This window comes from Dromaius novaehollandiae, chromosome 3, assembly GCF_036370855.1.
Source record: "Dromaius novaehollandiae isolate bDroNov1 chromosome 3, bDroNov1.hap1, whole genome shotgun sequence".
NCBI classification, from domain to species: Eukaryota; Metazoa; Chordata; class Aves; order Casuariiformes; family Dromaiidae; genus Dromaius; species Dromaius novaehollandiae.
This window is the reverse complement of record NC_088100.1, coordinates 60,435,598-60,460,109: the sequence shown is the minus strand read 5'-3', so window position 1 is coordinate 60,460,109 and position 24,512 is coordinate 60,435,598. Positions and strand designations below refer to the sequence as shown.

General features: G+C 41.1%; 2 protein-coding genes across 2 annotated transcripts in view; one reads left to right on the top strand and one right to left on the bottom strand.

The window, feature by feature from the left end:
- LOC112995354 (vesicular inhibitory amino acid transporter-like) overlaps window positions 1–20,584 on the top strand; it is a 33,630-nt gene extending 13,046 nt beyond the window's left edge. Inside the window, exon 2 of the mRNA XM_026120261.2 lies at window positions 19,433–20,584. Coding sequence (XP_025976046.2) covers window positions 19,433–20,584 — 1,152 coding nt within the window. The remainder of the gene's footprint in view (window positions 1–19,432) is intronic.
- Window positions 9,123–17,582, bottom strand: LOC135327731 (endogenous retrovirus group 3 member 1 Env polyprotein-like). The gene is made up of 3 exons (XM_064508078.1): window positions 16,702–17,582; window positions 11,001–12,572; window positions 9,123–9,200 (listed from the first exon to the last, which is right to left on the bottom strand). Exons 2-3 carry the CDS (start codon window positions 12,552–12,554, stop codon window positions 9,123–9,125), a joined length of 1,632 nt encoding a protein of 543 aa, XP_064364148.1. The 5' UTR covers window positions 12,555–12,572; window positions 16,702–17,582.
- Window positions 20,585–24,512: the final 3,928 nt, after the last annotated feature.

The window sequence follows — 24,512 nt, the reverse complement described above, 5'->3', positions numbered from 1 at the left end:
CTTTCCACTGTTGCTGCAGACCAAGGGAAGGAAGGAAGGAAAGAAGGAAGGAAGGGAGGGAGGGAGGAAGGAAAGAAGGAATGCAAACACAGAAAAGGAATGACTTATTTTACAACTCCAGTACTTTTATTTATGCGCCAATAAATCTCAAGACCACTGTGTCACAGTCTGTGCATGTGTAATGATAAAGACCACCTCAAAGTAAAAATACTTTAGGTATGTTACATCTAGAGACCTGACAAAGAAGTCTTCAGCGTACATTTGATATGCCATATGCCTGGCCTCACAGTGCATTACAATATTATACATTTAAAAATTAGTCACTTCTAAAAGGAGAGATTAAATAACTTCAGTTTTGCTACATATATTACTCCGGATACCAGAAAACTCAATCACATTTCTTTTCTTATCTTTAATTTTTCTTTTTATATAGACTATCTTAATTGAAGATTTTTTGTCTAAGCTACTTGAAATTAGGTGAATTAATCACCTTTGCTGGGTTTTAAGAATGTTGTGATCTTTCATGTCATTATGGGAGAGGGACACCTCCATTATGGGAATTCATTTGCAACCTCGACTTTATTGGTATCTGTGTATGATAAAATGTCACCAGTAAAATAAGCTGCTGTTTCTTTTATTCTAAAGGTAGACCCTTCAGGGAGTGCCATTGAAGTTTAATTAAGGTGGAGAGAGTAAAAGCAGTAGAGATTTGCTGTCTATACCCAGACTAATTGTAAGACAGGATCTTTTCTCACATATTCAAGGAGAATATGCTATAATACTCCATATCAGTTTACTGGTTCATAGACAGAAAAAATAATAGTATACCGCTATTTATGTGTTTCATCCAGACTATTAACTGCATTGCCTGCAGGCAGTGCTGTAAGAAGACATGTTTCCCCTTTATATGCCTGGCTGGAGGAGGCCTAACAGTTGAGTGAGAGTACACCTGGAATTGGTGGTTGGGTCTGTGTGGAGAAAAGAAGAGGATAATACCAGCCAGGGAATTATTCAGTCACCATTTATTTTGCATCCAGAAGATATAACCCATCTTCTAGAAGATATAACCTAGCTTCCTTTTTACCTCTCAGATCTCAATAAGATTTGTTCCAATGCAAAGGTCTCTGTAGAATCTTTTTTTTTCCAGCCTTACTTTTTCAGAGTAAGAGGATCTGTGGCCTCCCCCATATAGAGAGCATTCAAGAAAAACTCCTAACAAGCCAAATGGGCTCTCTATAGCTCTGCCTCGCTTCCAGAGTCTGCACTAGGCTCCTGTCTCCCTCCTTTAAGTTCTTTGGGCCACTTTTTCAGGGAAGCCAATTCCCATGTCACTGTACTGGGTGATTCGAGTGCCCATCTACCTTCAGGTAAAAGCTGAGAATCAGTGCTGAATTCTGAAGTGAGAATTAGGGAAGCAGCCAGCGAGTCAACATTGCTGGCCACAACTAACTTTCAAAAATGATGTTTGTTTTAGATTTGACTTGCTTACTTCTCTCATCTCTTTTTCCTCTCCTCTACATAACACATAATAAAAGCCCCTCATTCTTTTAGCTAAGCCTGCTTTCTCCTTTGGGACCAAGGGAAATAATATATTTTCTTAAAAGATAATTTGCTTGGGAGATTTGCTTTGTGTGATTCAGTGCATTCTTGCAGACAACTGTAAATTTATGCAAACTAACAATTTCCATTAAATCATGCCGCATTAAGCATTGCACATATTGTTTCAGTTTTAGAACAAATATTTAAACCAATAGCAAAACCAAAGGGATCAGCTGTCACACTCAATAGCAGCCATTCCTTTTTTGTTGAGACCCTTCCTTTCCTCCACTCTCTTGCTTAATATTTAGGACATTCCTGAAAATAATCTGGCCACTACCAGAGGAACAAAATCAGTGACTTCTCTATTGGCCAAATGGACACATATGTTTTGCAGTTCAGACTGGGCAACTTCCTTCATTCACTTGTCTTATTGCAGCATCTCCTGAGTAGTCTATCTGCCTTATCGCAGTCTGGATCTGTTTACAGGACCTGACGGACTGACAGATCAACACTTCTGAAGTTCCTCTCAGTGTATAAGAGATTGCAGGCATTAATCACAGAATAAATACCTTAGCCACTTTCCTCCCTGCGGCAAAAAAACAGAGTGGCATTGGCAGAGAGAAAGAATAAGAAAAAACAGGAAAAATAAGATTATTGGGGCCTAATTCAACCATCCTTGTAGTTAAAGGAAGACTTTTCGCTGACATTAAAGGAGATGGATCTGCCACTAAGGTCAAACAGGCCATGGCCAATATTTGAAGTTTTCCTCAGAACTGCTTGTAGTATTTTCAAATTCAAAATCAGATGAGCTGTGAACAGACTGAAGTGAGGGGACAAGCAGATGAATTATTTTCCAAGTGTCTATAGAACAGTGCCAGGAGTCATGGTAGCTAGCTAGAAAAACTGGAAGTTCTCACTGATGAGAAGAAATAGGATATAACTGGTATTGCAGACACATGGTGGGATGATTTATGTGACTGGAATTTTAAAATAATTAGATAAAACATTTACAAAAAAAGAGTAGGTAAAAGAAGTAAGGGTGGCACTTTACTTTAAAGAGATGATTATCTGTGTTAAAGCTATTGTGTGAAGACCAATTCTATTGTTCTTGGAGACTTCAGTCTTGAAGACCTGTGATGGAGGTTGTGTGCAGTCTGTAGTAAAATATCATTAAAGGTTCTAAAAATGATAGGTGATAATTATCTAACACAAAAGGTATTGAACCTAACATAAGGTAAATCTATTTTGAGCCTCATTATGTTGAATAAAGATGAACAGATCAGTGGATCTAATTATATCCATTATTGGAAAACAGCGGACAGTAAATTATATATACTTGGTACTTCAAAAGAGTGAATTTTACAAACCTGAGAAAATTAGGACGGATAATTGATTAGGAAGAACAAATACAGCAATTTGTGAAAGAAATTTGAAAGTTGTTTAACAAGAACTTATGAGATGTCCAGAAGTCATATCTCACAATTAAGAAATAGTAATGTTATGTGTTAAAACCCCTCCTAGCTCAGGTTTGATGTGATTGTATCAATTAAAACTCTCTCTCTCTCTACATATATATGTATATGTATAAAACCAAGGAGAGAAAGGGAGGGTGAGAGCAATCAATGTAAATTATAAATTATGAAGCATAGCAAAGAGATACAAGAGTCCAAAGTCACTAGAAAAAAATGCATCTACCAGGGCATAGGACAATAAGAAAAGAATTTTCAAGAACTAGGAAAAATTGAATAGGCTTAGTGTAAAAAATTGAAACACAAATATTAATATTGATATGAATTAAGTTTGAATGGAAATGTGCATCTGTATGTGTGACTAAGTGTGTAAGTGTAAAAGCACCAGAAGAAACAGCAGAACAAGGTTAAAAGGGAAGGTATGCCTTAACAGCTACAGAGAACCATATATGTGATTTCATTCAAATGGAGAGGTAAGGAAAGTGACCTAAAGATAGGTGCTAAGAACAGGACTGTACCTATAAAATATCCAGATAAGGAACACAATAGATATGTGAAATTCAGGAATTTTGCCTAAGGTTCATGAGGGGTGAGAAAAAAAAAGATTTAGGCAAAAGAACCAAAACAGCACCCACTCTAAAAAGGTGTAAAAGGTAAGTCCAAAATCTGTTTGTTGTCACCAGCCAGGAAGAACCCAAGACACAGTGAGGACTCAGCAGCTGGCACTCCATTCTTCTTGTTGCACCCAAGCGATCTCAGCCAGACCCATGGGACACACATGCCTTGGGGCTGACATGTATGTGGGCGTAAGTGGGTAAAATCAACTTACTTAGAGATTTTGTAATATAAGAGCACTTTCCAGAAGATAACACACTGAGTTTTGCTACACTGATTTTCCTACATTAGCCGTAGAGTCAGGTTCTAAAATTGTTCATTACTGTAAAAAAAAGATGCCACTCTTCATTAGTATTTTGTTTTGGGAGAGAATCAGGATGATTTGCTCATAACACAGCAGAATAGTGAGCCACTTTGCAATTTCCCGGGATGGGCATCATGCTATTTCACATAAGACATGTGAAAGTTAATTCTCTGAATTTCTAAGCTGTTTGTCTACACTCCATCTATTGCCCGGGAAGCAAATAAAGGCATCTCTAGTAGGAAATCACCTCAGCTTGGCTACCCATCTATCTTAAGATAGGTATGAGTGGCAAGTGGAGGTGCCTATTTTTTCTTACAGTCTGTAGAGGAAGTTTAGATGACTAGTTCAGACTTGGCTAATTAGCTGTTAGATGTCTACAGTTAGTATCTAACATGGAGGTTAAAATGTATCTCATTAGCATTTTGAAAGCAGAATGCATGGAAAGCTTGCTCTTGGGAGACAAAGGAGACCTTGCTAAAGATATGTCTGGCCTGATAATATCCTTTTCAATTGCTATTATATTTTGGAAGTTTCAGAAGATTGTTCATCTCATCCCAATATTTAAAAAGCCAGCTAAATCCAGAGTAGTTAAACCTGTCAACAGTTCTGGGCAAAATAATATAATTTTTAATATGGGATTTAATGGATACAGAGTGAAAAGGTAGCAATATAATTAACACCAATCAGTGTGGTTTTGTAGAAAGAGTCCTTTGAGTCCTTATTAAAAAACACTTAATATAATTCTTTGATGAGATTGTAACATAGGCAGTGAAAGATAACAAAGATATTTAGACTTTTAAAAGGAGTTTTGATGCATCAATACACAACATTCTGATTTAAAAATTAGTGCAACATTAAAATACATCTTAAATGGATTAACAACTGCATAAATGACAGATCCCCCAAATGTAACTGTCAATGAGTATTCAGTGTCAAAGAAAAGAATTTCTGGTAGGGCTAGTAGGATATCTAGTAGGATAAATGGTATCTTGTCCAGTATTACTCAATATTGTCAACAGTGATCTGGAAACAGATACAAAATCACTGTTAATCACAGTGGTGGATGAGAAAGGAAAGAGAATATGGACCTCTGCAAGCAAGTAGCTCTGTTATAATGGCATCAGATTAAGGGATTTACTGTATTTATAAACCTAGATCTGGTTCTAGTAAAGTTGTGTCTTCATATAAATACCACAGGAACATATGCTTGTACCAGTTCTGGAAAATAATATATGTTAAATGACAACAAATGCTAAACAATATAATTCACCATTTTGTGAAAGTGTACTGAAAAGCAGAGTTCTCAAATTTATCTCTCTGTTCTTCCAAGAAGATCCAGGAAGGAATTTTTCCTATATAGGTTCTATGCCTAACCCAAGTTCATGCAGGGAATCAAATACCTAGTTGGGAATATAGACGTAAATGAACCATTCCAGTGGAGTAATTACAGATGGTGAGAAAGGTGAGCGAATCCAGCATGCTGGTATATTAGCATGTATTCTGCATATGGGAGAGATGCTACTAACTGAATAATTTTCAGTGAAGTTCTTCTCCATTTCTTAATTTATTAAGTCTTAAGGTGAAATCTTTTCTCTCTCTCTCTTCTTTTCTCAATATTGATTTTTAATTCATTTTATTTAGTTGTCTGTTAGCACATCCCAGCTCTGTGACTATGATTTGGTCGTCTTTACTTTTTAATTACCTTTTGATTATGTATCCCACTTTGTTTTTAAAAGTGTCATATTCCAGGTTGAAATGCCTATAAGAGGAAGTATTTGATGTGGGATAAAAAGACTTAAAACTGAACATTAAGGAATTTTGATATTTTGTCAAAGTGCTTGCCTGTGTTTATTTATGTATTTTTCTAAACACAGTCTGTTCCTTGGGGAAGTGCTTGCCCTGAGATGAAACACTGTCAAAAAGTCATATGATAGTAAAAATTGCTGTTACATGCTCCCTTTTTGCATTTTACATAGATCCAGATGTCTAGTCTTTTTAATTAAGTAGCCGGCCACCCCGTGCGGGTATAGGAAACACTTCCATGTAGTCCAAATATTGCAGTCACACCATCAACAAATGCAAGAGAAGTCTTAATGTGCACGTGTAAATCTGTCAGAGTAGGAACTTTCAGAGCAAAGGACTTGATCTTTAATTTTTTTTTTAATTGGCATCTGGACAGATTTGGAGAGTCTGATCTGCTTGTTTTGTATTGTAGGTGGACCAGTAATTTCTGGTGGCAGCTGCAATAGCTGGCTGCTTCTGCTTGGGGATATTCTGACAAGGCTAACAGCTTCTAGCTAGGACTGATGTTTTCTCACATACCCTTTCCTCTCTTGTCCTTGCCACTTCTTCAAAGGCTAATCACCAGTTCAGCCCTCAGGGGTTTCTTCTTTCTAGTCCTGGTTGCCTATGGCTGTGTCCACTCTGCATGTTTGACGTGGCCCTCTCCCCAGGTGCGTGTACCAGCAATGTATGCTGGTGACCCCACTCTGCTGCATCCTCAACCTAAGGTGAAAATCCCCAAGTCTTGCAGTCCTTGTGGGAGAGAAGGGTCAGCGAAGACTCAGCTGCTGGGTGAGCCTGGGGCCACCCTTATGCAGGTAGGATGGAGCGCTGGCAAATAACACGGCCACTCAAGCTGAGCTGTGCTAGAGGACTGCTTCAAAAACCACTTCTCCACTGTACCTGGCTGCATGACTGCTCCTTCTCCATGCTATTCAAGTTTATAAACAGGTCACCTTTAAGCAGCCCACTTAGAGCTAACCTACTTGAGTTTGCACTAGAGCAGAGTGAAAATAAACCCGCTCAGACATGCACACCTCCCAGACAAGACGCCAAAACTAACAGCTGAGAGGCAGTTTAAGAAGTTGCTCCTTTTGCCCCTCATTTTTCATCGCTGCCTCACAACTAAAGCTGGCTGTGTCATTATTTGGGCACAAGATTAGAGGGTCAGAAGACTCACTAAGAGGAAGCGCTGGACCAAATATGCAGTGTAGGCATTACCTACGTCCCTGTCCCAGTAGCAAAAAATCAGTGAAATATTGACAAACTCCAGCTACCTTCTCTTTACACTCACTCCTCATGAGAGAGGCACAAAAGCCACTTTCAGCAACACTACACCATGAATGCATTTCTTTATGGAGGAGGAATTTTCCATAGATAAGTCACTCTCAGCAATGTTCTAAGGTTGCTGAGCAGCTTTAAATCAGGGAACGTGGCTCACCGTCTGTGCTGCTGTATGACATTGACAGTAAAATAAGTGCTTACTAAAGATATTTGCTTTTTTGAAACTAAGCTATTTAAACTTGATGACATGCAGGAAATGGTCCTAGCAGAAAGCATTGCTTTTGGAGAGGTGAGAATAGAAGATTAAATCTGAGATGGCTTTGGAAATCTGACAAAGGGTCTTTTGTTCTTTTAGCTCTCATGGCCAACACTAAGATTTTTTGGCTCTTTTGTAGAAAGCTGGCAATGAGCTGCTACGTGAAACCTTTTTTTTCCCTTTATGGAAAAAAACATCACTGACAAGGTAGCAAGAGCACTGTCATTTTGCTGCATACACACTGCATACCACATGGGCATGTTCAGGGTTTTCCCATTTCTCTCTACTAACCATGCTCTGAATCGAAAAAGCTGCAAAACCAGTTATGTTCACAATGTTTGTTTTCCATTATTAACTCAAAGCTAAAGCAAACAGAAACGGTAAGTCCCTTGCACAAATCTCACCAGCTATTGTTCACTCCAGGAAAAAGTAGATATCAGAAACATGAGGGGAAAGGTAAACTTATGGCTTCTGTAGAAAGGTTTAGTTTAACTTTCAAGATTAAACTTTCAGTTATAATCTCTAAACTCATTCTGTGTGATCTGAAATTGGCAATCACTGATGGATAATTTTAAGAAAGAATAAATAATGCTAAAACTGTTCTGTTTAATAAGGTCTGAGTTCAGAAAATGCAAAAAAAACCCTCGATCATCCTGTGGTCTGAGTTAGGAACTATATGAAAATTACTTGATACAAGCAAACAGAAAGTAGATGTTAGAGGTTAGAGTTATGTTATGGTTTGATTAAATTAACAATTAAGCAAGGACAGGCAGACACCTGTGGGGAGGACTGTAAATGGCTGTGGAAAGTGATAACCTCTCTGAAAGACTTATGCTTTGGTCTAGGATGAGGCTAGTCATATCAACATTAATGGACTAAATTCAGCAGGGGAGAAGCCATTGTGTGGGTAAGGCCTGTGCTGACACTTTCCTGCGGTTTAATTATACAGTCACCCTTTGGGTCAGCAGACATCGTTTGAACTCCCAAATGCAGGTTAGGGGCCAAAATAATAATGCTATGAATATGGAACAAAGGAGATAAGCTTGCCACAAACTGCGGGAACCAAGAAAACATCATTGTTCATATGTTAATATGGAAGATGGCTCTGTGGTTTTTATCCTACTGATTTTTTCATAAAACTGGTTTATTTATGATGCTTTTAAACTCAATCTGTTATGTAAATGTTCTCCAAGGATTGTTTTCATAGGAAAGAAAACACATTTTGTTTTTCAGTCAAGTGCCTAATTTGAGCCATTGAGTGAAAGTCATGGTTAAAAATGGCATGGTATCAAAAGCTGCTGTTAGACATGTGCTACCTGTGGTCTGGGTACAGCCAGATACATAGCCATCTTAAGAAAGTAGACTGTTAGATGGCAGAAACGGTAGAATTTTGAACACTTCAGTGAAGTTCATATACAAAAGAAATGCTAATTTAATTGCTAAGCGAATTGAATCACAAGGTCTGTATTAGAATGGGTTAAGCCATGACTATGTGAAATAGGGAGATCTGGGTGACTGAAGTACCACAAACAGCATAGCAGAATGTTGCAGCTCCTAAATGAAATAGCACCTGCAGCTTGTACAAAAACACTGCTGTAAACGAAGTCATTTAAAAAAACAAAAAGGTGTGTAGTCAATAACTTGATTATTACATCAGTAATAATAACTGATGTACTTTTGCAGTGCACGCAGGCACAGACCTTTTTAAAGGAGATAATAGTAAGACATTTATTTAACATGATTCTTCCAGCTTTAATTCAGCTGAATGCCGACGATATCTGTATCGAGAGTGAAGCCTGGTAATGTACACAATGCCACTGGTAGATATGATGGGCACTCTAATTTTCCCATTGATTTAGAGAGAAATACTGCTCTAATTAGGCCTTCTGATCTTCCTCTCCTGGTTGATGCTTATCCCACAATTTGCCTTACAAGGACTGTTACTATATGGCTGGAAGATAAGGAGAATACCTTTCACACATTGATTATTATTTAGTGTTTGAAAAATTGTCCCTCTTCAGAACCCTTGGCCTTGGAGTGCTTGCATCCTTTCCCAGTAGGATGCCAGATACAGATGCTTCAAAGCTGAGACAGGCGCCTGCCTTCCTGATGATCTCAGGGAGAGTTGAGCTCCAGACTGGGTTTCACAGAGGCTAGCATGCTATACATAAAATCCAAGACAGCTGATAGAAAATGCCAAAGACAGAGGCATGCCTGAAACACGTGTCCCTGCATGGCTTCATGTCCAGGCTTGCACCTGGAGAAGTCTGAAACTAAGATGCAAGCCCTTAAGTGCACCTCCTCTGTCGCGGCCCGAAAGGAGTCGTTCAGGACGACCTCCCTCCCCTTGGGGCCAAACGACCAAGTTCGTGATGCCCTTGGACTGAATTAAGGTGAAACGACACCAGCCAACCAGTTTTAAGATTTATTAACACAAAGATAAGGCATGTGGTCAAATAGGATAATTCAATGGCGAATACTGCAACTAGCTAGACAAAAACAGATCTTACCAACATGCAACAAAAGAGAGGGGGAAAGAGAGAGAGAGAGAGAGAAAGATATCACCACCCGTGGATCCAGCGGCGTCCTGTTGGTCCTCTTCCTTTGGGAGTCTCGGCAGTGGGGGGGGGGCTCCCGTCTGGTGGTAGGTGGGTCCTCTTCACCCTGGGTGTAAGTTTTGGTGGTGCGCGTGCAGTAATTACAACTCGAGTTGGGTCCGACCCTAGGTTAGCTCGGAATGACACGCGTGCAGTGGTTACAGCTCGAGTTGGGTACCTCCAAAGAGGGACCCTGAACAAAGAGATCCCTGGGCAATTATAGCTTTTTCAAATTAAGTTTCCCACCCCCCCACGTGGTAGTTCAGACCAATAGTAATTTTTGAGTCTGGGGTCTCCTGCTCCTTATTGGATCTCATCGTTGTTCCTAGGCAGGCTGTTTCTTTTCTCCCTTATCTTTTCTGTTGCAGTTTCTGCAGACAGGTGTGTCTTCCTTCCTATAGGTGTGTCTTCCTTCCTCGGGTCCCACCATCATCTCTCAAGGTCTTGACAAAGAGGTGGTAACTCCAGCAATTAGCACCGTTTCAGCAGTGCACAGGAATGCAAATTGCTGGTAACGCCCTTATCATTCCCGCCTGCAGCAGCTCTGGGCCCTTTCTCACTGTACTAGGGAGTGCGGCCTAAGGCTTCAGCAAATTTAGCCACTCATGCCAAGCAGGTTTTATAGAAGTTGTGCTAAAAACGGACAATAATTTACAGTCCAGATCCCAAAGTCTCTGCCCGATTGCGGTCTCGTTCAGTGCAGGCTCGGTGTGTTCTGGGTGGTCGCAGGGAGACCATCTCGGGGGTCGCAGCAGCCCAGTCCTGTTTCCGCCAGGGACAGATGGCTTGTTCGGGGTTATGGCCTGCCTGCACCCCATGCACCAAGAAATGTTTAAGGCAAAAAATTCATTCATCTGTCCGCCACACCACCCCGTGACTTAAACATTGATTGGTACGTCTCCTTCCTGAAGTCTTCATCCACAGTGGTGATATGAGATAGAGAGAGAGATATCAGAAAGAAGTATAGAAAGGGTAGAACAAGTCATGGGAAGAGTAAAAGGAACGATACAGGTTCAGGTAAAAGGTGCTTAACAGTGGTTACACAGAGGTGTTTCCCAATGCAAGCTCATGCTTTAACAATTTTAGCAACTTTTAACACACATCAAAATTGAGTTAACGAAGGTAAGTGATTGTTACAACAGGCATAAAACAGCTGGCAAATGCGGTATGGATGTCAATATGCAATTTCCTCCTTCAGGGTAAACTGGGAATGGGTTTAAATGATGGGTACTGTGGTTGGCTGTGGCCAATAGATGGCACGGATTTTCTTTATGCTGTCGGGTGAGGTGGTAGGAACAAATTGCATGTCGGATTAATTGAACAAAGCAAGGAATTGTACAAGGTAAAAACATTAAAGCGGCAACTGCACCTAACAAATACAATATTAACTGTTTCACCCACGGTGCCCCCGGTAACCAGGACCACAAATTGCCACTCCAGCCGTTCCAGGTTTGGACGGGGACATGGGCTATTTTTCTGATATCTTTGGTTAACTGGAGAACTACCTCCCCTACATCATCTATTTCTAAACAACAGTTGGAAATATTTAATTTCCCACACACCTCTCCCTCTTCAGCTAACAGATAGTCTAAAACCATGCGGTGCTGAAGGATTGCCGTGCGCATCTGTTGGGACTGCAGAGTTAAAAGATCTTTTGCATCAGCGGTTTTGTTGGTAATAATTTCTAGAGCCACTTTTAGGTTGTAAATTGGTTCTCTTGCCCCCGATATTAGTTCATTAGGATTCCAGGTTGCAGGCCCGTAATGTTGAACTATTCGTTCAGGAGGCCACTCATTATTTCCCCATTTTTGCATCTCACCCAAATCTACCTTAATGGATCGCGTCTTACGGGCAACCCTTCTGTCTCCGAGGTTATCATATACTTTTATGCCTAACCAAGGTCCGCCTGTTTCTGGTAAAAGGAAAAACAAAGGTCTGATAATCCCCGTATAACAAATTCCCGACCACCCCGCGGGTAAAAATTTATATGCTGTGTGTCTGCAGATCCAATAATGCCCCTTCTTAGCTCCAATGCCCTGAGCAAATGGCCCGTTTATCCCTGGTGGGAATTGAAAGTAAGTTGTGTCTCTGTCGCCCAGAGGGCTGAAAAATGTGGTTGCCCCATCACCTATTTGGCCGGTATAATTCCAAGCCCCAGAAGTGCCTTCCCATTTGCAGGTTTGCTTGTAAGGGGGATAATTGGGTCGTTGGGGAGTTAAAGTTTTGTTTTTGTTTGACCAGTATCCCTCAAGTCCCCGATGACACCCCGTTTCATTGAGCCACATCCATAGGTGGAGATTCCTGTTTTTGTCGAGCGGCTTATGAGTGAGTGTCCATCGACATTTACTTTCCCCCACTTCGATCCCTCCCTCCTGGGTACGAATTAAACAATATTGCTCCATGGCTGGAAACTGAATTGGCCAGGTCCCACTGTCGTCCCACATGTCGTCCACGGTTTCGCTGTAATTGCTTACGATCTGGTCTGGGGTGAGGGATGTGGATGTCCACGGCCAGCTTGATAACCCTAGCGGTCCTCCGCAAACCCAGCAGTGGCTTAAATTGAAAGTTTGGCTTACTGCTTTCACCAGCAACACGAACTCGTTGTTCTCGAAGAGATTAAATGAGTTGGGGGAAGGTAGAGGGAGTGGTCGTTCGTTGCCCTCGTGGATGCATCCTTGAATCAGGATGGTCCAGAGCAGTAGGTGCATCTTGGTCAGACCACCACCCTTGAAAACATAAATAAGAACAAACTCGCTCCTCAGATCAGAAGGAGGGAATAATCCATTTTGTGTGAATCTTGTGGGTTTTCCCACTAGCATCTTTTGCTCTCCAAGTATATTTATTATTCTATTAACCTCCCAGCAGTTTTGCTCCCAAAAAGGAAGCCATTCCGGGCAGCCTTTGAACACCATATATGAGTCCATGTAGATGTGTACAGGGGAGGTAGCCTGGCCTTTGCATTGGAATACGCTCCACACTGCAGCCAGCTCTCCCACCTGTGCACTGCCCTCTCCCTCTGTAATGATCTGCTCCTTAGTCCCCACTTGCAGCGCCACAGCCTGGTATCTCCAGGTTTTCCCTTTCTGCTTTGAGGAAGCATTTAGGATCTGATTGGAAAATGGGGGAGCTACTAGAATTACAGAGGGGAGTTGGGGGGTTTCTTTATTCAAGTCTGCCTCATCTTGTATATTTAAAACTTTAGCAGCTCCCTCTGTTACGGAGAAGACTTTGCAATAGTGCTGTATTTGTGTGTACCATTTTCGTACAGAGGCTCTCTGAGCCACCCCGTCAGGGGGCGGGGTCCCTGCCAGGACCGCTTTGGTCACCTTAAACGGACCTTGGAGAACTATGGGTTGCTTTCGAATAGTTCGTTCAGCCTCCCTTAGGGTGAGGCTGACTACAAACATCCCCTTCTCCCACGTAGTGTACTGTTTTTCAGCATCATATAATGGCCTGGCAATAATTGAAAAATCAGGAATGTGCTTCCTCCAAAATACGAGCAGCCCTAGAGCATGTTGCAGGTCCTTTTTGGACTCCAGCATTTTAATTGAATCTAATGAGGACAGGGTATCCGGGGGAATGCAGGTCATCCCCCCCCTCCACCAGATTCCCCAAAATTTTACTTCACTGGAGGGAGTTTGGATCTTTTCAGACGGAATTGTCAGCCCTGTCTGCTCTAGGTGAGCAATAATGTTGCACTGTGTTCTCTCAACGTCCTCTACCTGGCTCCCTCCCATGAGCACGCCGTCTATGTATTGATAAATTTTGACTCCCACCTGTATGGGGACAGTTTCGAGCTCTTGTGCTAGCGTAGGGGGATGCTTGTACCCCTGAGGTAGTTGAGTGAACTTGTATTGCTGTCTCTCCCACGTGAAGGCAAAATGCTCTTGGTCCTCAGGCTGCAAAGGGACCATAAAAAACATGTATTTGACATCGATTGTTGCCATCACGGGGTGGGACTTCTCCTGGATAGTCGCTATTAATTCAGCAATATTTGGCACAGCAGCCGTCAGTGGGCCTGTATTGTTATTCAGATGCCGATAATCAATTGTCAATCTCCACTTTCTGTTTGGTTTACAGACTGGCCACACAGGGGAGTTACAGGGTGAGTGAGTGGGAATAATTATCTCCTGTTCTCGTAATTCAGTTATTACAGGGGCAATTCCCTCCCTTGCTCCTAATGGCAGAGCATAGGGTTTGACATTGGTTATTTTTGAAGGAGGAAGTGCGGGTGCTGACTGAAGCAGCCTCATCGAGGCTACAGGGAGGCCAAACGTCCATTCTTTTCCTCCCGAGTCTACCCAGGTACGGCCTTTTAGTAGGTCAAGTCCCATAATATTTGTTGGCAAATCTCCTAGTATCATTGTGGTTTCAACTGGAGATTCATCACCTGGCAGCCAGCATTTAATTCGGGCTGTCGGTTGTGGTTTAGAATTACCAAAAACATCAGTGACCCAGATTGGTTTCTTATCGGCCACTATTCCATTGTTATCAGCAATATCCTTCCGAAGAGCTGATATCTGGGCCCCAGTGTCTACTAAGAAAGTAACTGGAGTTTTAAAGGGCCCTAGTGGGAAAGTTATCAACAAGTCTCCTCTGCTGTTTTCTGTGAGCCTCCTTAAGTGGACCCACTGGCCATCCCCCGGCTCACTTAAAAGGGACGGCTCAGGGGGTTTCCCGACTCCGAGGGTTTAAAATCAACCACATCAATTTCCTGCGGTGCAGACGGGGTTACTACTCTAGGTTCTTGGGATAAGGGAGCAGGGTCTTTGGGATTTGAGGAATATGGGGTTCCCCTTATCCTGTCCCAACTTCTTACCAAACTTTCCAGGTTGGGAGTTGGTAACCTATCCATGACTTCTCTGGGAATTCCCTTTGAAATGCCTTCTGCCCATAATAATTGTCTCCTGCTATCCGACACCCGTACCATTTTCCCAGGATGTGGGTGTTGCAGTGATTTATATTGCCTCCCACTTTCCTCAACTCTTCTTATTTCTGCTTTATGCTTTGTTTCCCCCTGGCCAGTGAATCCCATACGCCTTCCGTAATTAATTAGTTCCTGTGCCACTTCCCCCCAAGTCATGTCAGGGGAGCCTCCCCTTCGCCTCGGTCGAGGAGTTCGTAATCGGTCTTGCAGCTGAACAGCATAAAGCTTTAAAGCATCAGGAAGTCCCCTGATCAGAGGATGTAACCTCTCGGGGTCTGCCACACACTGCATGGGGGAGGGCTGCTGCGGAAGCAGCAAACGGTCATGCATCAATTGGAGGCAAGCAGTTTTCTGCACGCTTTCCAGAATGTGGCCCGCTGTGGGTGTTTTAATAGAAAAAGGGTCTCCTCTTTCCATTGGGTCTAATCCTCCTGCCCAGTAGGCTACCCTCTGGGTCAAGGACCATGGTTCCCTATTATCATTTGTGGTTAGGAAGACTCCGGGTCCCCAATATCCTCTAGCCTCATCTTCGCTCAGCAGAATGCGATCCCCCCCAGTGAGGGAGACTCTCCACACATACTCAGTTTCAGTTTCCCGGGAGCCCCGGGAATATTTTTCCTGTATTTTAGCCAAGTCCTGAGGGGAATAGGGGATAATACGCGTGGTATGTTGTTGAATACCCCCTTGACCATTATCAATGGTTTCAGTTTTAATCAAGGGTCTCATTACTACGTTCCCATCTCCAGGATAAAAGAGGTTCCTGCTCTCTTCTAATTCTTTAATTGGATATATGGATTTTAGATCAGATGCCTGTTTTCCGTCTAGTTTTGCCAAATTCGAGAATCCCAGTTCACTATCATCAAACCCCCGCCTGTTTTCTTCCAGTTCAGACCGCAGGATTCTCTCTCGGTCTAAGGAGTCCGATAAGATTGTTTGAAGTCGCTGAGTATGGTTGCGCTCAGCAGCAAGTTGACTTTGCAAGTTTCTCACCTGTTCTTGCAAAGACTCAATTGTCTCTTTGTCTCGACTCTGCGAGTTTCTTATCTGTTCTTGCAAGGACTCAATTGTCTCTTTATCACCTTGCCTCTCCCTCTGGGCAGCAATTAGTGCCGCCCCTAAAACAGCACAAACTGTTGCTTTTCCTTTCCCGGTTTGTAGTTTTCGTTCCTTTGCCAAAAGAGTGATCCTATCTGCCACCGCCTTTGAGTCATGCCAATTGTTTTGGGCCCAAGCCATGCCAGGAAGAGAGGGCAGGGCTTTATAGCCCTTCAATTTTTCAAAGAGAGGATTATCCTCCATTGTCGGATCCTCAAATCGATCCCGACAACAACTATCACACAACACAAAAGGAGACTACTCCAAGTTATTCAGCCTACTGTGGGTTCACGTACCCAGTGCGGATCTTTACAACAAGATCCTCTGTACTCCAAATTATTCAGCCTACTGTGGGTTCACGTACCCAGTGTGGATCTTTACAACAAGATCCTCTGTACTCCAAATTATTCAGCCTACTGTGGGTTCACGTACCCAGTGTGGATCTTTACAACAAGATCCTCTGTCCCCGCTCCTGGCAGGCACTTCCCAAGGAAGGGGCCACGCTAAGGGCCCTGGTGCCTTCTGGTAGGTTCAGTATCTCAAGGGCATCCTGCCGACTACGCCAATTATGTCGCGGCCCGAAAGGAGTCGTTCAGGACGACCTCCCTCCCCTTGGGGCCAAACGACCAAGTTCGTGATGCCCTTGGACTGAATTAAGGTGAAACGACACCAGCCAACCAGTTTTAAGATTTATTAACACAAAGATAAGGCATGTGGTCAAATAGGATAATTCAATGGCGAATACTGCAACTAGCTAGACAAAAACAGATCTTACCAACATGCAACAAAAGAGAGGGGGAAAGAGAGAGAGAGAGAGAGAAAGATATCACCACCCGTGGATCCAGCGGCGTCCTGTTGGTCCTCTTCCTTTGGGAGTCTCGGCAGTGGGGGGGGGGCTCCCGTCTGGTGGTAGGTGGGTCCTCTTCACCCTGGGTGTAAGTTTTGGTGGTGCGCGTGCAGTAATTACAACTCGAGTTGGGTCCGACCCTAGGTTAGCTCGGAATGACACGCGTGCAGTGGTTACAGCTCGAGTTGGGTACCTCCAAAGAGGGACCCTGAACAAAGAGATCCCTGGGCAATTATAGCTTTTTCAAATTAAGTTTCCCACCCCCCCACGTGGTAGTTCAGACCAATAGTAATTTTTGAGTCTGGGGTCTCCTGCTCCTTATTGGATCTCATCGTTGTTCCTAGGCAGGCTGTTTCTTTTCTCCCTTATCTTTTCTGTTGCAGTTTCTGCAGACAGGTGTGTCTTCCTTCCTATAGGTGTGTCTTCCTTCCTCGGGTCCCACCATCATCTCTCAAGGTCTTGACAAAGAGGTGGTAACTCCAGCAATTAGCACCGTTTCAGCAGTGCACAGGAATGCAAATTGCTGGTAACGCCCTTATCATTCCCGCCTGCAGCAGCTCTGGGCCCTTTCTCACTGTACTAGGGAGTGCGGCCTAAGGCTTCAGCAAATTTAGCCACTCATGCCAAGCAGGTTTTATAGAAGTTGTGCTAAAAACGGACAATAATTTACAGTCCAGATCCCAAAGTCTCTGCCCGATTGCGGTCTCGTTCAGTGCAGGCTCGGTGTGTTCTGGGTGGTCGCAGGGAGACCATCTCGGGGGTCGCAGCAGCCCAGTCCTGTTTCCGCCAGGGACAGATGGCTTGTTCGGGGTTATGGCCTGCCTGCACCCCATGCACCAAGAAATGTTTAAGGCAAAAAATTCATTCATCTGTCCGCCACACTCCTCTGCTTTGGCTCCTGAAATCAATCTGTGGCACTACCTGCTCAGGAAATGAGAGGTTGAAGAGCAGGTCGCTCCTCTCAACGAGGGTGGAGGACTCATGCCCGGTGTGAAAAATGCAGAAGACATTTTTCATGGGCGCTAAAACTTCAGGCTGTGAGCCAATAAACACTGTCACAAAAAAGTAATTGTACACAACAGAACTCCTGCTCTGTCTAAAAGTAAGTCCATAGGATAGGATTTATCTCCACAAACTTCAGCCATTTCATACTAGGTGAGATGGGCTGCTTTCTGAAGGTTATTTCCATTTACTATGAAGGGAGCCTTAACTAGCACTTTAGACTAGATACCTGGCTTTTAATTGGGCGATGTTAGCAAAGGCACTGATGGTTAGTGTGCAATAGCAAGGACTTCATTTGAAAATTTGTCATGTGCATCTTCCCTGGGTAATACTTCAGTGGAAGGTAGAAGGATCTTCTCTGGGAAGATCTTACTGGTTTCGAGTCATCAAGTAGCACAAAACAGGGTCACAGGAATAACACAGTGGAGCTGACTGCCTTCTCTGAGCAGGCCTAAATCTGTTGGGGATTCACGTGTTTTGCAGAGCAAAATGGGATTGCTAAGGTTTGATCAGAAATAGAGTTAAGATGAGATCGATCCAAATCCTGTTGGCCCATAGAATATGGCCAATAGAATAGAATAGAATGCATGAATACTCATATTTCCTCATGCCATCAATGCCATAAGAAATAACAAAGAAAAAATTTCTGTAAAGCTAGTTAACTGTATTTTGTTTCCTCCCTACTTTTCTTCAGTCGTCAAGAACAAAAAGCTCCCAACCAGAGTCTGACTAATGTGTATTGTTTAATTTCAACTTTGTGACATAAAAAGAGAAATGTCACCGAAGCTTCTTTTCCTAAACTAGATCTTTTTATGAATGACTGTCATTCAAGAGTTTTGTTGGTTTTGTGCTGAAGGAAATTAAACCACAACAAAAGTGTCATTTGTCCTTAAATATAGAAAGAGAAGAGAGAAAAAAAGAGAAAGAAATACACACAGTGTTCTGTGAAACTAAAATGCTGTTTTTTATTGGATAAAAGAAATATAATTTTCTGTTCTTCTCAGAAACTGTTTAGAGAAAAGTATGTCTATGTATTTCATGTATATTTTTAAACAACTAATAATTTCTCTCATTCTAAAATCTCAGCTGTGAGAACAATTGCTTTAACAATAGGCTTAACAGGAGCAAAAGCTGCATGAGCTATACAGAAGCCACAGAAGAAACACAATCAAACTCTGATGTCACTCTAATGCCATTTTCTTTCCAGATATCTTTTAACAGTGACCCTCCACAATTTTTAGATTGAAGAGAATTGTCATTATTGGATCTACCTACAACGTTATTTTTAGTTTGAAAGAAACTTAAAGAGATGATGCTACAGTTGCTTAATTTTATTGTTATTGAATCTGTTTCATTAATATGCATGTTGACTGAATAACTGCCTATGAACCTTCTAAAATGTGTTTCTAATCCCATCAGCGTTAAATATTAACGAGGAACCTGACTCTATCATTAGCTCACATTCTGTCTTTCTTAGCTTATCATTACCTGTGTGTCAGTAGGAGCAGCTATTCTTGCTGATAACTTCATTTATCATAAATAAACACATATCTCATGATTGTTATTCACTTAGACAGCTGAACATAATGGTGCTTCCACCACGCAGTTAGGTGGAAGTAATGCTCAACGGAGGGCAGGTTTGGGAATGTGGCTTCTAGTCAACATTTTGCCTCAGGGATTTTGTGCTATCTTTTCTTTCTCTTTTTCCTCTTTAGGGAATCTTTGTTCTAGGACTGCCATACGCTATTCTCCACAGTGGATACAGTGGCCTGTTTCTTATTATCTTGGCTGCGGCATTATGCTGTTATACAGGCAAAATCCTAATCGCTTGCCTCTATGAAGAAAATGAAGATGGGCAGCTCATGAGAGTGAGAGACACATATGAAGACATTGCTAATGCCTCCTGCAAAAAGCTGTTTCCCAAGCTAGGTGGTACAGTTGTCAGTGTGACCCAAATGATGGAACTGATCATGACATGTATTTTGTATCTGGTTGTTAGTGGGAACTTGCTGTCACATAGTTTCCCATATGTACCAGTGACAGAGAAAACTTGGTCTGTAATTGCATTTGTTACACTGCTGCCGTGTGTATTTATCAAGACTCTCAAAATTGTTTCCAGACTCAGCCAGCTTTGCTCCTTGGTCCATTTCATTATCATCCTTGTGGTGATGACTTACTGTCTGACACAAACACATCAGTGGTCCTGGGCAAAGTTCAGACTCTCCATTGAGTTTGAGGACCTCTTGGTCTCTGTGGGTGTGATCATTTTTAGTTATACTTCGCAAATATTTCTTCCCACACTTGAAGGTAACATGAAAAACCCAGGGGAATTTAGAAGTATGTTGAACTGGACTCACTTTTTCGCTTGTGTCTTGAAATCAGCCTTTGCACTGACTGCGTTCTTGACCTGGGGTGACGAGACAAAGGAAGTGATTACTGACAACCTTCCATCATTCCTGCAAACCCTAGTGAATTTGTGCCTCTTAACCAAGGCTCTTCTTTCTTACCCACTGCCATTTTTTGCAGCCACGGAAATTGTGTATGCTTGTATTTCTAGAAGCAACCATCACAATTACAGATCTCCACTATTTGCTCTGGGTGTAAGAGGCTCACTTCTCCTGTTAACTCTGCTGATGGCTATGTTTGTACCACATTTTGCCCTGTTGATGGGTTTAACAGGAAGTGTAACAGGTGCTGCTATGACTTTTCTTCTTCCTTCTCTCTTCCACTTAAAACTGAAATGGAAGAAATTAGCCTTCTTAGAGAAATGTGCAGATATTTCTGTTTTTATTTTGGGTTTCCTTTGTAGTCTTGCAGGCATAGTTTGCTCAATAAAAGGGCTGCTTGAAGTATTTGGTGGAGGGTAAAAAGATTTCCTGAAAGCCAGTTAAGGCCCTAATCTTACACTTTTAAGCAGTAAGCCAATATAGAAGAGATTGTGCCACTAAGTAAAATTAAGCATATGCTTAAAAGTTTGCAGGATCAGGGCTTTAACTTATAAAAATATGTGACTGTAACAAATTGAAAAAATTACTCCCCACACAAAATGTATGAAATGACCCCTATGAAAAATGTTGACAGGACGGAAAGTGTTTGAGATGGTTTGGCATCAAAATAATTTAAAATTAATCCTATATATTTTTATTCATACATGACATGCACATCATAAAATGGTTCCTGCACATGGTTTCACTGATTCTCCAGAATTTCTCTCCGTGTTAGATACTGTTCACTCTGCTCAAAGCTATCAAATTGAGCTTATAAGGTATGATAGTATTTGAGAGAGCTATCACTGCAAACTGGTGAAATACAGTTTGGCAGTATTCAGGGAATGCAATTTAACAGGTGAACAGAGCAAATCAGAGAATTTCATATTTGATGTAAGATGAGGTCTACTACTTGTTTTTTAAATGAGTAGCCAAAAAGAGAACTCAGTTTACAACAACTTTGAAAACCTGCTTCTATCATGAACTCAGATGGGAATAAAGTCAGCAAAATAGGCATACCAACAACTCAGAGTCATGGAAAAGTGTATATGTTCTAAAAGAAGCTATAGCTAATGACTGCAGCTTTTCTGCAAGTCTAATTTCTAAGATTCATTCCTCTGCAATGCAGTTATTCTATTGGTTGGGTTACAAGAAGTCTCACTGGTAGCATGAAAAAGTTAATATGCAGTTCACTTTCCCTCTTAGGCAGGAAATTTCTTTGATCTTCTTATTTTATCTGACAATATTAAAAGCTCAATGGAATAAATCAAGTTCAATAAACAGACACACAGTTAACTTCCTGTACAACTTGCTACATCTTTAGCTTTAAAAGATATTGGCTTAATAAAAAGATCAACATCACAATGTATTTCACATTAGCAATAATTCATTATGATAGGAAGCAAACTAATCAGAGTGCTTTAATGAATACAAATCATCTTATTGTACTAAATCTATGTTATGTTAGGCAATTAAAGTAATGATTTGAAAGAAGAAAGTTTACATTTTCGTTATGAACAGTTTCACACAACCTTGTACTGAGTCATATTGAAAAGACTGCATGTCAACATAAGGTTGGATCACAGAGTAAAAAGATTAGTAGTAGCTGCTTAACTGCACTGTTTTTCTATGTAGTATCTTAGCATTAATGCTTCTGGCCTGCATGAGCAACAGTGACCTCTCAAGGCAAATTTGCTGAATGATAAATAACATGCAATTAAACTTAGAGAAGAGTTCTGATAAGCTGTATATGTCACTTTGTTCCTTTGTCTCCTAATGTACATTTGTCAAATGTGGAATAATGATGAACAGGTTATTAAAACAAATTCATTGTATAATTAAAAAATTGCAAGGAAACTGAAGAAATAGAGGTTTTTAGAGTTTGTTTTACTGCTTTGGGACAGTGGGTCATACTCTCCACTCATCTCAAATCCACAACAGTTTAATTTGTTGATATCAAGATTTGTGCTGGTACAAAAGGTATTTGTAAGGAGTCTTTTTAGTTTTATGTAGAATGACAAAAATATATTATTCAGTGAAGTAGTTGAAAGCTTATTATTACCCCTATGGCACCGTCAGAAGGATATTATTACTCGGATGATGTCAATGAAAGGATATCATTACTTTTGTGTGGAGAAGTTTCAGAGATAAACAAACATGCAGGAACAGTATTTGTTGTATTTATCCTATATAAATTGCTGAGGACAGAAGGAGGTAATCCAAAGAGTTTTATAAAAATTCTTTCAGCTAGTTTACTTAACACTCTCCACAAACAGTTCATCATTTTTTTCCATCTCCTACTTTTCTTTAACGTGCTTTGTCTCTTACAGTTCAAAAATCCTTGGAGTTGCCTCAGTGCATTCGCTGTTGGGAAAAGCTTAGAAATGGGATAAATAGTTTATTTACATAGGGGTTTTAGGAATTTCCTGGCTCATCAGGGTGATCCAAAAATGTCTTTAGTTGGACTTTCTTCTCTCAGCCTTTTCGAGAAGCCAATGTCTATTCCTTTCAAGGCAAAGATGATCATTTCCCCCACCACACACACACCCCCACACCCGCACCCACACCCTTGCCATCATTTTCTCTCACCTATGCAAGCTTTTTCCTATAGGAGAAGATGATTCGTGTCGTGTAAGGCAGGTACTATTATTGTCCTTATTTAATCATTTGTATCATTTCAGTCAACAATTAAGGAATATGATTAAGCAGAGACTATGATTAACAAACAAATATAACTGTGAATGCACAGAAGCAAAAGACATGTCATCCAAGAGAAAGGGTTTGAGAAGTCACTTAACAGAGACCACAAGAATAAGAGAGAAAATGTACTTCAAGATTCCCTTTTTGTGGCCAGCACTGTGTGCCGTTGTTGTGGCACCTGAAAGCTGGGTGAGCTTCCCATTCAGGCCATGGTCAGACACCTTCAGGAGAAGGTGGCTGCAAGGGTCAAGAAGATCAAATGAACCTCCCAACTCAGAAAGCCAAAGATACACCTACATACCCTGTAGACAAGATGAAGACAGAAATACATATTCATAGTATAAGGCTGACTCCCTGGAAATCATTTTCTAAAACACATAATTGCATATTCTCTGTTATAGACTTATTTCTGAATACTTTCCAGTGGCAAAATTCCATTACAAATGTGTATAGAGTATTTGTAACTATCTGCATTATGCATTAAAATACCAGCTATCAAAAATGTTCAGAGGACCTAGTAAAAATTGAATTATTATGTATTACGAACCAGGAAGCACTGTATTCATCTGTAAAATGACTATCAGGTGTTTTTGTCACTAAATTTATAGTACCAATCATTAGAATCACTGAAGCTAGAAAAAGGAAAGACTTGCTAAGTATTATTAATCCACTATTTTGGGCACTGCTGGATTATTCCTTTTAATATTTGATGATGCTTTATCAAAATTAATTCTGAAAGCAAACAACCAACAGTAGTTAGCAAGAAGAAAATGCTAAGGAATAAATTATAGGCTGAAATAAAACATTTTCAAACAGTCTTGTTTCATTTGTTGTGCCTGCTAAAGTCTGAGTAGAGGATTTGTTTTCCTTCAGCAAGAATATCACAAGTGTTGCTCAAAATGCCTCTCTCATTCATTAAGGACTGCAGTACCAACACCAAGCCCTGAATTCAGTTGCTGGCAGATATCAGTCCTAGTTCTGACTGTAGTTCTGCATTTTAAGTCAGTAAGATTACCCTAAAACTAAAATGTAGGCACAAACTAAGGTATCTCCTGCAGATAAACTGAGGAATTTCAACTATTTATTTAATAAAGCTTTCAAAAGTTTTAAGCTGAGGTGAGGATGAAATCCTGGCTCCCACTGACCCAGTGGGACTATTCTCATTGACTTCAGTGAACCAAGGCTCTAACATTTATAGCCCATTAACAACACAATTTACTTTTTCACCAAAGCTTGTCAGTTTAAGACTTTTACTTCATAACTGGGGGTTATTATTTTCCACATTATCACATTGTTCCTCTTCTTCCAGCAGTGAGATAATGTTTTCCCTGTTGATGCTACTGATATGTTAAAGCTATGTCAGAAAAGCTAGCAAAAGAAGTTCTTGAGGCTAAAACTACTTCATTAACTCTTCATCCTTGATTATTCACTTCATTTTCATTCTGTGAATTCCTGAACTACATATACAACATTCATTTTACACTAACTGTGTAAAATGCTCTGTCCCAAGAGCTCGTATGCGAAACAAAATGTTGGGCAATTTATCATGTTCTGTAGTAGCTCATAATGAATTTGAAACTACACAGTTCGCAAACCTCTTAAGTATTCT